The sequence below is a fragment of the Phascolarctos cinereus genome, unplaced genomic scaffold (genome assembly GCF_003287225.1).
Source record: "Phascolarctos cinereus isolate Bilbo 61053 unplaced genomic scaffold, phaCin_HiC Scaffold_5;HRSCAF=322, whole genome shotgun sequence".
NCBI lineage: Eukaryota > Metazoa > Chordata > Mammalia > Diprotodontia > Phascolarctidae > Phascolarctos > Phascolarctos cinereus.
In genome coordinates this window covers 35,240,698-35,256,685 of record NW_027555958.1, presented here as the reverse complement: position 1 = coordinate 35,256,685, position 15,988 = coordinate 35,240,698, and the positions used below count along the sequence as shown (strand labels likewise).

At 42.9% G+C, this 15,988-nt stretch overlaps 1 protein-coding gene across 2 annotated transcripts in view; it reads right to left on the bottom strand.

Annotated features, from left to right (window-relative positions):
* Positions 1-10,651, bottom strand: part of NOS2 (nitric oxide synthase 2) — a 52,351-nt gene extending 41,700 nt beyond the window's left edge. The window contains exons 1-2 of one of the 2 annotated variants that reach the window (XM_078154804.1): positions 10,554-10,651; positions 7,105-7,292 (exon numbers count right to left, since the gene is read on the bottom strand). In XM_078154804.1, coding sequence (XP_078010930.1) covers positions 7,105-7,214 — 110 coding nt within the window. In that variant the 5' untranslated portion in view covers positions 7,215-7,292; positions 10,554-10,651. Of the gene's footprint in view, positions 1-4,329; positions 4,496-7,104; positions 7,293-10,553 lie in introns of those variants that run through there. The other variant, XM_020963177.2, reaches the window with a different exon arrangement.
* Between the last annotated feature and the right edge of the window lie 5,337 nt (positions 10,652-15,988).

The window sequence follows — 15,988 nt, the reverse complement described above, 5'->3', positions numbered from 1 at the left end:
GGAAAATCCTTCTTCCTCTCCTTTACTTTCCTTTGAATAAAAGTTTTTTTTTAAAGGAAAGAAAAAAAGAACAATTCTATAAAACCAACCAGCACACATTGATTGAGGCTGATTGTGTAGAAAATATTGCACACCCATCATCTCCCACCTGGGCAATAAAGGGAGGCAGGCAGGCAGGCAGGGAGGTGCGTTTTCTTATCTCTCCTCTGAGCCAAGCTTGACCCCCACCATTGTATGGCACTCAATTTCCCTCGGTCATTCTTTCTGTTTATTATGTTACTGTAATCATTTTGTCTTCTGTCCTGATTTTGCTTCCTTCCCTTCAAATCACTTCACCTACATCTGCTGGTGTTCTTCGGGATTCCTCATACACACTAACCTGTCTTTTCAACAAGATTGTAAGAGGTTCTGAGGTTAGAAATGTTACATCGTTTGAGTTTTTGAATGGAAGCCTTCCTTTGGAGAAGGGAAAGGAAAGTCAGCGTGATCTGAAATCTTTGTGGATGTGCTCGGTTTGGGTTCGGGATTTCAGGTTAGCTTTCTCAGCAAAGGTAGCTATCGGTGAGGTAGGGAATAAAGAAAACCTTAGTTCTAATCTTGCCTCTGAAACTTAGTAGCTGTGAGACTCCACCCCCTCTGTGTTTCAGGCAATTCTAGCGAGTAAATTACAGACTTGTTGCAATCTGTGGTGGCAGAGGTGAATTCTTGCCATAGGCGGTATCCTGGCCCACACAGCAAGAGGCTGTCATACTACTGTAGCCTCTTTGTAGGTGTTACCGTATTACATACAAGAATATCAAAGGCTTAGCTAACGATCTCTGGTGGGTATTTAAAGGCCTTCATGACCTGGCCCCAGCCAACTGTTCCAACTTGATTATAAATGACTCTGTGCACTGCACGGTCCAGCCAAATTGGCCTAATTCTTGCTGTTCCTCCCACAGAGCACTCCTCCCCATCTCTGGGCTCTGTATAGGCTGTGCCTCTTAGAATTTCTGGCTTGCTTTACCAGGCTGTCAGTAACATACAAGCGATCATTTGGGACATAGCATGGCACAATGAATGAGAATTGACTCTAATGTCTGAGGGCTTGGATTCGAATCCCACCTCAGACGTTTACTGCCTTTGTGTCATCTTTCAGTAGGATCCAGGTGTGCGCCCACATAAGAAAAGCTGACCAGAGATCAGATAGATACATTAGGAGATGATTTGTCATTCATCAGTCTTCTTCTTCTTCTTCTTCTTCTTCTTCTTTTTTTTTAGGCAATTGAGGTTAAGTGACTTGCCCAGGGTCACACAGCTTGTAAGTGTGAAGTGTTTGGTCTGAGGCCAGATTTGAACTCAGGTCCTCCTGTCTTCAGGGCCGGTGCTCTATCCACTGCACCACCTAGCTGCCCCTCTTCTTTTCTTTAATAATGATTCATTCATGAGGCAGCTAGGTGGCGCAGTGGATCGAGCTCTGGCTTTGGAGTCAGGAGGACCTGAGTTCAAATCCAGCCTCAGACACTTGACATTTACTAGCTGTGTGACCCTGGGCAAGTCCTTAACCCCGATTGCCTCACCAAAAAACAACAACAACAAAAAAGACTCATTTCCAAAATGCTTTAGGGTTTGCACAGTGTCTGTCTTGTAACAACTCAGAGGTGAGATGGGTATCCCCATTATACAGATGTGGAAAATGAGGCTCAAAGAAATGAAGAGACTTGCCCAGTCACACAATTAGTCTGCAGTAGGATTTGAACCCTGGCTTCCAAGTATAACCCTCTATTTCTTATACCATGCATTCCAAAGGGGTGAGGGTGGGAGAAGAACATCAATAAAGCTCTTAGGTGGCACAATACAGAGATCACCGGACTTAGAGTCAGGAAGATAAGAATTCAAATCCAACTTCAGATGTTTACTAGCTAGGTGATCCTGAGCAAGTCACTCACCTTTTCTTCTACTTCAGTTTCTTCATCTGTAAAATGGGGATAATAATATCACCTCCCTCTTAGGGTTGTGGAAGAGGAAGATGAACAGGCGTACTATGAGTTTGGGGGATAAAGAAACTTTTGAAGCCAAAGAAAGAGAGGCATAGGGTTGTGCCCATAGAAACCCTCGGGCTGTATTTCATTCCCCTCCTTACTACAATCAGAGGTTGTCGGCCAATTCTATCTTGAAGGATGCCTTGACTATCTGTTATTGTCACTCAGTTGTGTCTGACTTTCTATGACCCTATTTGGGGTTTGCTTGGCACAGATGCTGGAGTGGTTTGCCATTTCCTTCTCCAGCTCATTTGACAGATGAGGAAACTGAGGCAAACAGGGTGAAGTGACTTGCCCAGGGTCACACAGCTAGTAAGTGTCTGAGGTCGGATTTGACCTCAGGTTTTCCTGACTCCAGGGCTGGAGCTCTATCCACTGTACCACCAAGCTAGATAACAAACTACTGAGAAGGCAGCTGTGAATTTTACTCAAGCCGCAGATCCCAATCTGCATGCTAAGAAGATGAGTCTGCTACTAGCCCAAATAGTCTCTCTCATCTTTCTAATAATTAATCTTTTTTTTTCAGGTTTGCTACACCGGTTACTTGAACCCCAGACAGCAGATATAGTCGGTGGATGAGATTCTCCCCACCCCTGCTGGACCCTCCAGGAACCCAGGAGGAGAAAACTCCCACAATAGGAACAAAAGAGGTTGTATGTGTGTATAAATGCTAGCTATCAAAAGTAACAAAGCGCACAGAAGACAGCAAAGCATTCAGAGGGAGATGCAAACAGGGCAATGTTACTGCTACATTGGAAATGCAGCATACCTTGGCAAGACGTACTACACAGAGTAGATGTTCATGGGACTGTAAACAATCTTTTTAGTTCTCTGCAGTTTGAAATATTTGTGCTTGTTGTATTAAGTTTATTATTAAAATGAAATTTAAAAGTTTTAAAACAGTAAGCTTCTCTATTGTATTTAAAATGCAGTGCAATTTACAAAAAAAAATCAATCTTGATTCATCAGTCAGGGAAAGGTAGAATGGAGATAAAGGCACCTGTTACCTAACTGCTCTTTGCATGCATACTAAACATTCATACAAATATACCTATACAAATGCCTCATGGGCAGCTAAGCAGCACAGTGGAGAGCGGGCTGACCTGGAGTCAGGAAGACCTGAGTCCAAATATGGCTTCAGACACTTACTAGCCGTGTGACCCTGGGCAAGTTACTTACTCCTGTTTGCCTCAGTTTCCTCACTTGTCAATTGAACTACAGAAGATAATGGCAAACCATTCCAATATCTGTGCCAAGAAAACTCCAAATGGGGTCACAGAGAGTTAGACACGGATGAAACAATTGAATAACAAATATCTCATCCTTTATGTAGGGAGATGGCTTTCCTGACCCTCTAGCTAAGTTCTGACCAGCAGCGGGGATGGATTTGCTCAGCGCCATCCACAGACAAATCTTGACTAAGCCTTTCACGACTCAGAAACAGCTGGCCTCAAGGGTATTGTCTATGATCTTGAAAACAAGTTTTCATCCATGAGAAAGTGTTTGTCCACCAGACCAGAGCAGTGATCTTGACTTTATTAGCATCTATCACCAAGAAATGGATCAAATAGGACATGGGCACGTAACTAGCACCCATCTATAGATGTATGTCAAACCCTTCTATGAATGAAATGCACCTAATTTTTGCAGTCTCCTTTGCTTTTTGGACTGTGCCTCACCTAGTGAGATTACTTTTCACCACACTAAAAAAACTTCAGGATGCTGAAATGATTTCATCTCTGATCAAGCTTGTATCCACAATCACACACACATGTGAGAGAGCTCTGGGTGACTACCACGATAGACTTGATCTTGAAAAAAGAAAAATGTAAACTCTTGGGTTCAAATCCTACTTCAAAAACGTACCTTTGTGACTCTGGGCAAATCACTTAATCTCTCTGGGCCTCATGTTTTAAAATTCATAAATTTATAGGATTGTAAAGGAAATAAATTATTTTGAAATAAAGATGTCATTTTTTCCTAAGTTGATGGATGCTGAGTCCAGAACCCTTACTTAAAGGTAGCCCATCCCTTTATTGTTGGAGTTCCAACCTAATCAATTGATTAAGTTGTTACTTTGGGTAAGTCACTGTACTTTTCTAAGCGTCAGCTTTTGCTCCTAAAAGCAAGAGGGCTCAGGCTGGATGACCTCTAAGCTTCCTCCCAGCTTTAACAATCTCAAGTCCTTTTCTAGAATATCTATGCCAGCACATGCCCTTTTCCCTGTCCATTCCAGATCTGAGACTCTGAGCAGCTCAGTGGTAGCTGGTAGGCTCCCCAGAGACTGACCCCGGAGTCTGGAAAGTACCTGGATCCATTTGGACAGCACACAGGATGGCTCCCAAAGATCCTTTTAATCAGCAGGAACATCCTTGGCATGGCACAGGCAGAGCTGACCCCTTCCCTCATGGTCCCTTGTGACTTCAGGAAACTGGGCTGGAGCAGAGCAGCTAAACTTGGCTCGGGAGCACAATGCTTTGCTCTTGTTCTGGGGGGCCCCTCCTTTTCTCTGGTTTTAAAGCCCTCTCTGTAGGCCCCCTCCTCTTTCCCGGGGGTGTGGAGGGAGTGGCCGGAGCAGGAGGAGTGGACCGAGACCAAAGGACTGCCTGATTTAACTCAACATTACCCAGGAGGGAGGAGAATGCAGCTGTGTGGGGCTGACATTTGCACCCTCAGCTGCCCTGGAAAATCTCAGATGCTAATTAGTGCCAGTGTGTTCCTTGGCAATCTTAAGGAGAAAAGTTTATCTGAGAGGAGGCTAGACTGACCTGGCCGAGAGCACAGAACTGCTCATTCATTCTCCCTCTGAATGGAATACAGCGGTAATAAGAGATCTGCTGTTGGGAGAGAGGTGGGAGAATCAGCGATCTAGAGCTGAAAAGGAGGCAGGGGAATCCTGGATCTAGAGCTAGGAAGGAAGCAGAGGATCATCGATCTAGAGCTGGGAGGGAGACCGAAGATCGAAGATCTAGAGGCGAGAGGGAGGCAGGGGGAGCAGGGATCCAGACCTGGACGGGAGTCGGGGAATGGTTCTAGAACTGGGAGGGAGGCAAAGGATTGTAGATTCAGAGCTCGAGAAAGGAGGCAGGCAAATCGTTGTTCTATAGCTAGGAGGGAGGCAGAGGATCGCTGATCTAGAGCTGGGAAGAAGGCAGAATGATCACAGATCTAGAGCTGGGGGGGCGGCTTACCTTAAAATCCACCTGGTTCAACCCTTCCCCCCTCTCAATTAACAGATGACTAAACTGAGGCCTGGAGAGCTTCAGGGACTTGGCCACTATCTTCCATGTAGCAAGGGACAGAGTCAGGATTTGAAACCAGGTCCTCTGACTCCAGAGCCAGAATTTTGCACATAGTAGGTGTTTGTTGAAGTTTTAAGAAGGCAAATCTTCTGAAAAGGTTTGTACCAGAAAGGGAAGTAATCTGGGGTATCAATAACAGATAATTTTGTTTCAAATCCCACTTCTCTCTCTTTAATCTTGGACAAGTCACTCCCCACTCTGGCCTGTGAAGTGTGGGGACTCAACTCAATCTAATATCCCTTCCGTTCTTTAATCCATGATCCTGTGACTTTAAAGCTCACCCACTCAAACCCTTCACCCGAGGCCCAGAAAAGTTAAATGATTTCCCTAAGGTCATCCAGATAGAAAGTATCAGAGCCTAGAATCAAACCAGGAAGGTCTTCAGACTCCAAATCTATTAGCCTTTCCACTACAGCAAGCTGTCTTTCCCCAACATGAAACCTTCTAAGGCTTTGTTCTCTCTCTTCAGATAAAAACTATCCCAGGAAGGAAATCTGATGTCTGGGAACTACTGCAGACAACCTGAAGTACATTATGGAGGGACCCTGGAGGGTTTAAATCAAGTATGTGATCGTATGAAAGGCACTAAGCTGGGAGTTAGAGGACCGGGTTGCTAATTTCAGCTCTACCATGAACTACCCACATACCTTTGGGCATAACTTTACTCCTTTGTAAAATGGGTATGTTTGGACTAGCTGATGTCCAAGGTCTCTTTTAAAAAACTCCAACATTCTAGGGTTCTTTAAATTCATGGGCTGCTCCAGAGAGGGATGGACAAGTTCAGAAACAAACTACCTTTTCTCAGAGCAGTCACTCAGACCTTCCCACCCACAGGGACTCTCCCAGTAGGGAATTGGGTAATGTTTCCTGTTTGCCCTCTACAGTGGGCCAGAGTATCAAAAAGAGGCTGAAGTGCCCTCAAAACTTTCTTTTTTTCAGCTCCAAGATCTGTCCAGTCAGCTTTATGGAGACCACCCTACTCAGCCTTCTGCCCCCTCCCCCTCCTCCATCCCACTACACCTAAGGAAACAGCCCTGATCAGTGGAAGGAGTGGGGAAGGGTCAAGAACATTTGAAGTCAGGAGACCCATGTTGTAAATGTGACCCTGATGCTGATTGACCAAGCCATTAGACCTTGGACAAGTCACCTCACTGCTCTGAGCCTCAGTTTTCTCATCTACAGAATGGGGATACCTCACAGGGTTGATGGAAAGAAAGAGCTTTCTGAACCTTATGTCACTGTGTTGATCAATGACCCTGCTTTGTTTAAGTATTTTAAGCCAGCTAGGTGGCACAGTGGATAGAGTCCTGGGTCTGGTGTCAGAAAAATCTGAGTTCAAATCCAGGCTCAGACAGTTACTAGCTATGTGACTCTAAACAAATCACTTCTGTCACCTCAGTTTCCTTAATTGTAAAATGGGAATAATAATAGCACCTCTACTTCCTGAGGTGGTTGTCTCAAATAAGATCACATTTGTAAAGGATCTGGCATATAGTAGGTCCTTAATAAATTCTTGGTTTTTTTTCCCTTCCTTCCTTCCTTGAAGATAAGCATAAAGTCAGGCAATGGAGAAGGGAATGAACTTGAGTACCATGGAATTCTGGGAAATATCTTCTTCCCAGAAAGTCCATGAAGTACAAATGCCCTTCAGCAAATAGAAGCAGGTGCCTAGAGTCTAGGGGAAAGTTGAAGTCTGGAGTCATAAAGCTGAATCATCAGCAAATATGTGACAATTTCAGACTAATCAGGAAACCAGGAAGAAAACAAAAGGGAAATCTTACCTAAGGGATTTGATGCTGGCTTTGCCTGTGTTGTTATTGATATCTCTGTCCTCTTCGATGATGTGTTGAGAGCTTTTGGTCTGGAACAAGAATGCCCAGGGGCAGGCCATTTTTGAGACTGGAGCAAAAGTTTGTCTGCTTCTAAGTCTTCTTGTTGGCTCTCTACACTCAGGTAGGAGATGGCAGAGCTGAAGAAGGGAAAGGAGACTTTAGCACAAGGTGGAGGAAGGGTTCATGGATGGTTCCAATACTTCCTAGGACCATGGGTTTAGAGCCAGAAAGGATAGGAATAGCTGACATTTATTTATTATTGTAAGGTTTACAATGTATGTTAACTCATTTGATCCTTATAACAACCTTGTGAGATAGGTATGATTATCCTCATTTTACAAACTTTGGGTGAGACATACTAAGTGACTAATGTAGAGTCACACAGCTAGGCAGAATTTGAACTCAGGCCTTCCTGACTCCACACCCAACACTCTATCCACTAAAGTGCCTGGCTGCCTAGAAATACCCTTAGAGGGAATTCAGGCACACCCTTTATTTTATAGATGAGGCAACTGAAGCCCAGGGTGGGAAAGTGATTTGCCCAGGGTCACAAAGGCAGCAAGTGATGGAGTCGGGGTTCAAATCTAGATCCTCTGACTTTAACTCTGTCAATCCTTCAATTATACCACTGTTCATAAAATGCCATTTTCCTCCCAAATGCCTAAGGAAGTCATATTATAATTAATTTTTTTTTCTTAAGCTTTTGTCAAATAGTCATTTTTTCTTTTTTAAGACTGGATCTCCTTATTTCGCCAAGGCTGGTAGTACAGTAGCCACTCACGGGGCCAACCCTAGTGCTGATGGGCTGAGAAGCTTTGACAAGCTCCATTTCCAACCTGGGCTGGTCTTCTCCCTCTTAGACAGTCTGCTGGTCCCTGTTCCCGGGAGTTTGCCATATTGGTACTGAACTTAGTAAGGACACCCGGTTGGCTTTCTCCCTACTTTAGCTCTAAACTTTCTGAGCTCATATGATTAACCATCCTCAGCTTCCCTGGTAGCAGGAATTAGAGGCATATGCCACCACACCTGATTCACAAAGACTCCTCGAAGATTACGCCAATGTTGGGAACCTGAGGTCATGAAGACCTAAGCTTAAGGTAAAACAACCAATTGAAATTAAAATACTGGAAGACAAGTATCATACTGACAAAAAAAAAGTGAAATATTGTTGTTACCAAAATAAGATTTTTTGGGTGGGTATAGACCTATGATTTCTATCAGTGTGATGGAACTCCAAGTGTGGAAATCCCCTCTGCTGATACAGAAGGGCAACTCGTCTGTAACTATAAGTTGCATGTATGAGTTGGTTGAAAAATTGGTGAGTTTTTGCATAATTAATCAGAGAACAACAAAACTGGAAATATGAGAGGTTATCTAGTCCAACTCATAATTAAGGACAAATTAAGAACATGCCAAATGAATGGCTGTCAAGAATTTTCTCAAAGAGCTCCACTGAGGGGAACTCACTACCACCTGAGGTAGCCCATTCCTCTTTTGGTTAACTCTAATGGTTAGAGAGTCTTGAGATGAAGAGCACATAATCTGAAGGCAGATGGCCTGGGTTTGAATTTCAGCTCTGGTGCTTCCTTTCTGTAAGATCTTGGGCAAATCTCTTGACCTCAGTTTCCTCATCTGAACAATCATGGAGTTGTGTTCAATGGCTTCTAAGGTCCCTTCCAGCTCTGGATCTATGATCCTAAAATAATAGTCACCTGTTTTCAGCTACATCTTACCAATACCACAATGATTGTTAGACTTGTTAACTAATGCCAGTTTTAGTCTCCTTCCTTCCTTTCAGGAATTTTCATTTTTCAGTCAACCTTGGTAATCATTACCTCCTGTTTCCATTTAAATTTATGGAGGTTTGGTGGGGGGGGGAGGTCCTTTGGAAGAGAAAGTAGTGAAAAGAGAGCTGGATTTAGGTTTGAAACAAAAGACTTTGGTTCAAATTTCAGTTCTGTTACTTACTATCAGAGAGACCCTAGGCAAGTCACTAAATCTCTTGGTTTCCTTCTCTGTAGAATGAGATTAAATTGCATTAGATGACCTTAAAGCTGCCTTCCATCTCTTAGATGCTGGTTCTACAATCCCATGAAACTCCTAAACTCTCAGAATTGTGTCTTTAAAAAAGAATCAAATAAAATGAACTGATGCAGAGTGAAGTAAACAGAACCAGGAAAACATTGTAAACAGTAACAGCAACGTTGTATGATGAACAACTGTGAATGACTTAGCTATTCTCAGCAATACAATGGTCCAAGACAATCTCAAAGGATCGTGATGAAAAATGCTGTCTGCCTCCAGAGAAAGAACTGATGGTGTCTGGTTGTAGACTGAAGCATGCTATTTTCTCTTTCTTCTTTCTTTCATTTATTCATTCATTCATTCTTCCTTTCTTCTTTCCTGTCTTTCTTTTTTCCTTCCTCCCTCCCTCCCTCCCTTCCTTCCTTCCTTCCTTCCTTCCTTCCTTCCTTCCTTCCTTCCTTCCTTCCTTCCTTCCTTCCTTCCTTCCTTCCTTCTTTTCTTCCTTTCTTCCTTTCTTGAATTTTCCACAAAATAGCTAATATGGAAATGTTTTACACGATTGCACATGTATAACCTATATCAGATAGCTCACCTTCTCAAGGAGCAAGTGGGGAGGGATAGAATTTAGAATTCAAAATTAAAAAAAAAACAGAGGCAGCTGGGTGGCTCAGTGGATAGATCATGAGGATCTGAGTTTGAATTTGACCTCAGACACATAATACTTACTAGCTGTGTGACCCTGGGCAAGTCACTTAATGTCATTGCCTACCAAAACAACAACAACAACAACAAAGAATATTTACAATGGTCTTTACATGTAATTGAGGGAAAAGAAAATAATATTTAAAAAATTAAAAATAAATGAAAATAAAACAAAGAAAAAAAGAAAAGAATTTTTAAAAGAGCCAAGAAGGAAAACTAATAGAGACTTAAATAATACTGTGGAAGGTCTGCAGAGAGCCCCCTGGTGCCATTCTGTGAGTTGGAATTTCTTAGGGCTTTCCAAGAACATCACAAAATATGGAAGCTCCAGCAAACCATTTGACATTGAAAGAAATCTGAACAAGAAGCCTGATTGTTACTTAATTACTCAACCATCCAGCCTGGAACTGTTAATCTCTGTTCTTAGGTTTTCCTATTAGCTTTAAGGTTAACAGCAGAATGTTCCCACTGCTTACTCAACGCTTTCAAGCTACCACGAATCAACCTCTCTCAAAGAGAGTGGAACCCTGATTCGCTGCTGATGTAGATGGCATGCCTTTTCAGGTTCTCTGGCAGGACCTTGCAGTTAAGAGCAGGAAAGAGGAAAAGCATCAAAGAGCCTGAGCTGTGAGAAGTCAGGTCAGAAGCAGCTAGCTTCCATGTGCCCTTACCTGGGTGAGGTGGCCGGGCTCAGTTGGGTCACAGCAGAGTCTGGGAAGACCAAGGTCTCAACCTTTCCAAGTCCTATAGCACTGTGCCTCACCAAAAGCTAAAAGGGCATTTATACTGTCCTCTGGGAAAGGAGTTTTGCATACAGTCACAATGTTTCCCCTTTTCATTTCAAAAGGGAGTGTCGATTAACTGAACTGTTAGCCAATTTATGATGACTACTGCCAGTCAACAACCTGGTCTTTGCTGTTACATCAACTCCACAGCCTGGGAACATCTCAGAGGTCCACCCCTTCCTGGTCTAGGTTCTAGAGAAAGATGAGCTTCTTGACCAGGACGCAAGGTCACGATGAAGGGCCACGATGCCATCACTTGGGAATTTATTCGTACCATATTACCTCATTTTCAAGAGCTGGGAAATTCTCATTCTTTCTACACCTCTCATTCTCTCTCTCCTTTTCCTCTTTCCCTCTCTTTCTTCCAACTCCCTCCCAACTCTTCCACCCTCTGTATGGAATACTCAAATGTATCCCCCGCCTTAAGTCTGTTTTCAATTTCTCAAGCTGAGACAGAATTTTCAGAAGCCTTGACATATTTCCATTTTCCTAACTTAGAGGAAAATGTTCAGGCTACAATGATGTCAGCCTTCAGAATAGACTCCAAACACAGTCTGTGAGGTCTTTGGGGAAGATTGGGAAGCAAATCAAATCGGAAAGAAAAAACACCAGGAGCAGAGACACTCATCCCATCGGGATCAAGATACTGACCACACTTTAATTCCCAGAGAGAATTTGCCTGGAAAGAAAATGCTTTTTTTTTTTACTCGAAAAGAGAAGAGAGATATATTTGATTTCTTGAAGGAATAGAACTTGTGGCTTTATGGTTTAGCTCCTAGGTGATGAAATTTGACTCTTCAGAGTTTGAATATAGCATATATGTGCTAATGCTTTGATTCTGGTCTTATGGTGCTGCAGCATCCTGAGGCTGGAAGGGAGCCCAAAGGTCACTCTCCAGCTTTCAGCTCCAAGCCAGTCCATGCTTGGACAATCCATACCAACACAAGTCCCAACACTTACAGCTCATCCTGGTTAGCCAACCAACAAGTTATTAGATTATAGAAACTTCCAGCTGGAAGGGGCCTTGGAGACCATCTAACCCACATCCCAGAGAAGGAAACTGAGACATAGAGAGGGGAAGACAAGCCTTAGAATGTGCTTCAAGGTTCTCTCTCTTCTCAGTGCAAATCCCATCCTTGGCTCTGGCTCACACTTTCTGGTTGAACCAGACAATCTGACTTCCCAAGGTTTCATTTTTCCTTCACATTGTTTTTCCTTCACATTGTTTCTACAGCCTAGATTGTCCTTCCTTCTATCTATTTCCCTATAGCCAAATCCTGCCCAAAGCTGGCTCCCTTCCCACCTCTCCCACATCCATCCTTCTCTCTGCTTTCAAGGAAGTCTTGCCCCCAAATTATCACACCTATTTCCGATCAAATCTATTACAATTGCCCAATCTTCCCAGCTCTCAGTAGTTATGATTTATTTTTATTTTTTGCACTTTGGACTTCAGTAACTTTCAAAGCTTGCATATTTTCCTTATGTGTTCTTGGGCTCTGTAATATGTGATTTTTCAAATGTGGGCCATTAACTGAGCAACTCTAGGGGAGTGACTTGATATGGCCTTGATATGTGGATTTCAATTCCAGCTCTGCTATTGCTGACTGTATGATCTTAAGTGAGTCATAGCATCAGAGCTTTAAAGCTTTACATGAGAGGAAACTGAGTCTTAGAGACATTAAAAGATGGTTTCAGGGAGATAGTGGGAGAAATTCTGGTGGTGTTAAAAAAAACCCAAGACATTAATAAAATTTTATTAGGAATAAATATAATTAATTTTCTTTTCCAGATACCCCCACCCTAATTCTTTACAGGGGTGGAAGGCATACAACATTGCATATATTTTCAGGCTTTTGCCATTGGTTTCATGGATTTTCCTTCTCTAGAGGTAAACCAAAAATCTTGTTGGAAAGTAGTGTGGAGTTTATAATGCATTTCTATTAGTTAATATAGTTGTTTGCCATATATTCCGTATACCGGCTGTATGTAGTCACTGGTCAGATTGGGAAGCCCTGTCATTAGATGTTAGAGCCGGAATTGACTTTAAGAGGCAGGTCCTCTAATCCGTTTTCGGACCAGAGAGGTTAAGAGCCTTCATACATCGCTTCAAAGGAGAGTGCACAGGCTGAATGCTTTGCAAATCTTGAAGAACTTTGTAAATGCTGGATATTGCTATTGTTTAAAGAATGAAGTAATTTAAGGAGAATGAGCTCCTGAATTTCACATTGAATCCCTGGCAATGTCCCGGGCAGACCAGAAGTCATGGCCTGAGAGATGCCTAAGATCTGGCATATAATTCCATTATGCTCTGCCTGATCTGACCTGACTCACACTACCGGGTTCAGTTCTGGGACCCCCATTTTAGGAAGGAAATAGGCAAGTGGGGCCACATTCAGAAGAGGGCAAGCAGGATAACAAGAGGACTAAAAAATGAGGATGCCCGGAAAGAATGGGCAGTGCTTGCTGTGGAGGAGAAGAGAATGAATGGGGTCCCAATAGCAGACCAGGTACTGGAGGGATGTCATGTGATAGAAGGATTGGACTTGTTTTCATTGGCTCCAGAGAGTAAAACTTTGAGCCAAAGGTGGAAGATTCAGAGAAGCTGATTTAGGCTCTATGTAAAGGAAAACTCCCTGCTAGTTTGAGAGGTCCAACAGGGGAGTGGGTTGCCTTGAGAGGTAGAGGGGTCTCCCTCACTGGTGGTCTTCAAGGAGAGGCTAGATGCTCATTTTTTAAGTGTGGTGTAGAAGGGATCTTTGCTTAGGTGTGGGTTAGTTCTGATGGCCTCTGAGTTGCTCTCAAGTCTGAGATTCTATGTCCTGTGAACAATGGGTAGGAGAAACAGAGACACATCATAGCTCTAGAGCTGGAAGGGAACTCAGAGGCCAGGAATCCATTGCTCAGTTACAGAATCATGGAATGTCTGAGCTGGAAGGGATGTCAGAGGCCATCTTGTCAAACTCTGTCAGTTTACAGCTGGGGAAATTGAGGCACTGCGAGGTTAAGTGACTTGCTTAGGGTTGCAAAGGTGGTAAGATGTCAGAAGTAGGATCAGAACCAAAGTCCTCTGACTCCAAAGCCAGTGGCCTTTAATGATGACAGGTGGCCCAAAGTGGAATGGATCATATCAGGAGGTGGGGAGTCCTCCCTTATCACATGGTGTCAAGTCGAGGCAAAATGTCTATTTGTTGGGAATGCTATTTAGGTATGGCTTGGACTAGTTGGACTTTGAGATCCATTCCAACGCAGATATTCCGTGATACAGAGTCACAAGGACATTTCTTCAGTTCAATCAGATCTTAGTTGACACAAGATGAGATAAGTCAGCAGAGCCGTAATTAGGAATTGTTGTGTCGGCAGCAAGCATTTTGCGTCTTCATTTAGGTGGGAGTAGGGGTTCTATGCTGAGGAAGCAATAAAAGTATTGTCAGCACTCCCTAAATGCAGCACCCTGGGCAATACGCTAATCACCAGGCCCTAGTTACAGCTCTGCCATTCAGTCAGTCTTCCAGAGCCAATAACACACTGCAGATAAAGAGCTTGGTAACCAAATTGGGGTGGGGGTGGGGTGCAGCTGGGTGGTGCAGTGGAGAGAGTGCTGGGTTTGGAGCCAGGAAGACCTGAGTTCAAATCCAGCCTCAGACACTTACTAGCTGTGTGACCCCCAGCAAATCACTTAACCCTGTGTGCCTCAGTTTCCTCATCTGTCAAATGAGCTGGAGAAGGAAACAGCAAACCACCCTAGTAACTGCCAAGAAAACTCCCAAATAGAGTCGTGGAGTCAGACATGACTGAAATGACTGAACAATAACCAAATGGAAATTGCTATTTTCATTGCTATAGCAGTAGTTTGAGACAGCAAACATCTGGATGGACTGAATTTAGGACTAGACCAGTCAGTCCCTTTGGCGTCATGTGGGTGTAAAACTCTCTTTGTAGTGAAATGACAGACTTGTTGGTACACTGATCTACAGATTCCACGTCTTTGGTATTTCTGTCCCCCTGGTGTCCCTCTGGTACCGCATCATCGCAAGGACAGTCCCTGAGGCTTATCTTCAGGTTCTCAGGATTGATTAGCTGCATTTTTGCTTTTTGAAGCCTCAAAGTAGACAAGTCCAAGTGGCCACCCCTTGGTCATACTATCAACCCCTTCCCAATCTATTGTCTACGGAGCTTAATATTTTTGAATTTCAAGAGGGCTGGTATGGCACCTCTCTCTCTTCTTTGAAAAGGTGGAGGACTATGGGTGTGGAACATTATATACACTATTGGATTTGGTCGATGAATATTGTTAGTTAGTTCTCTAAACTGCTTTTTTCTCTTTCTTAAATTTTTTTTTGTTATAAAGGATGGCACTCTGGGTAGGGGAGACAGGTGTATCAGGAAATTAAGGTGATATAAAAATAAGATATTGATAATTTTTTAGAAATTTAAACAGATTAGTTCAGCTATTGGGAATTCGACCCGTAATTCCAGGGTTCTTAAATTGGGGCCCACTAACTTGGTTTTTTAATTTTGATAACTGTATTTCCATGTAATTGATTTCCTTTGTATCTCAGATATTTTACTTTATGCATATAGAAGCATTGTTCTGTGAAGGGTCTGTGGGCTTCACCAGACTGTCTGCCCAAGGGCAGAGTGTTTTAAGAACCCCTAATAGAAAGCATTCCATGGACTCACCCAAAACACAAGGATCAGCCTGCCCCATATTGATTAGCTTTGAATTAGCTTTTGAAAATTGCTTAATTTAATTCATTCTTCATTCCCTCAATAAATATTTTTAATCACCAACTAGGTGCCATTCAACTTGCTAGACCACAAAACAGATACAAAGGTAGGTAAGAACACAGTCTCTGCTCTTAAGGAACTTCAAATACTGGCATATTTTAAGATCATAGAGCTGGGTGTATAAGGTTCTTTGGAGACCATTGAGTTCAACCCTCTCATTTCACAGATAAGGAAACTGAGGCCCAGTGACTTACCTAAGGTCACATAGGTGTAAGCAACAGGGTGAGATTTGAATCCATGCCCTCTGTCTCCACAGTGGTTCTCTCTACTACTTTATACTATTCTCTACTTTTTCTGAGGCTTATAAAGTGCTGAGAGATCAGATAAGGGAGAATTAGCTTCTAAGATTTACAAAAAACCGATTCAGAGTTGCTATAACTTCTACAGCCTCCTTATTTAAAGAAAAAGTTTTTAAAAAAATTTTATTTAAAGTTTTGAGTTCCAAATTCTATTCTTCCCTTCCTTCCCTGCTCCCTGTGATGGTAAGCAATCAGATATAGGTTATACATGTGTAATCATGTAAAACATTTCCA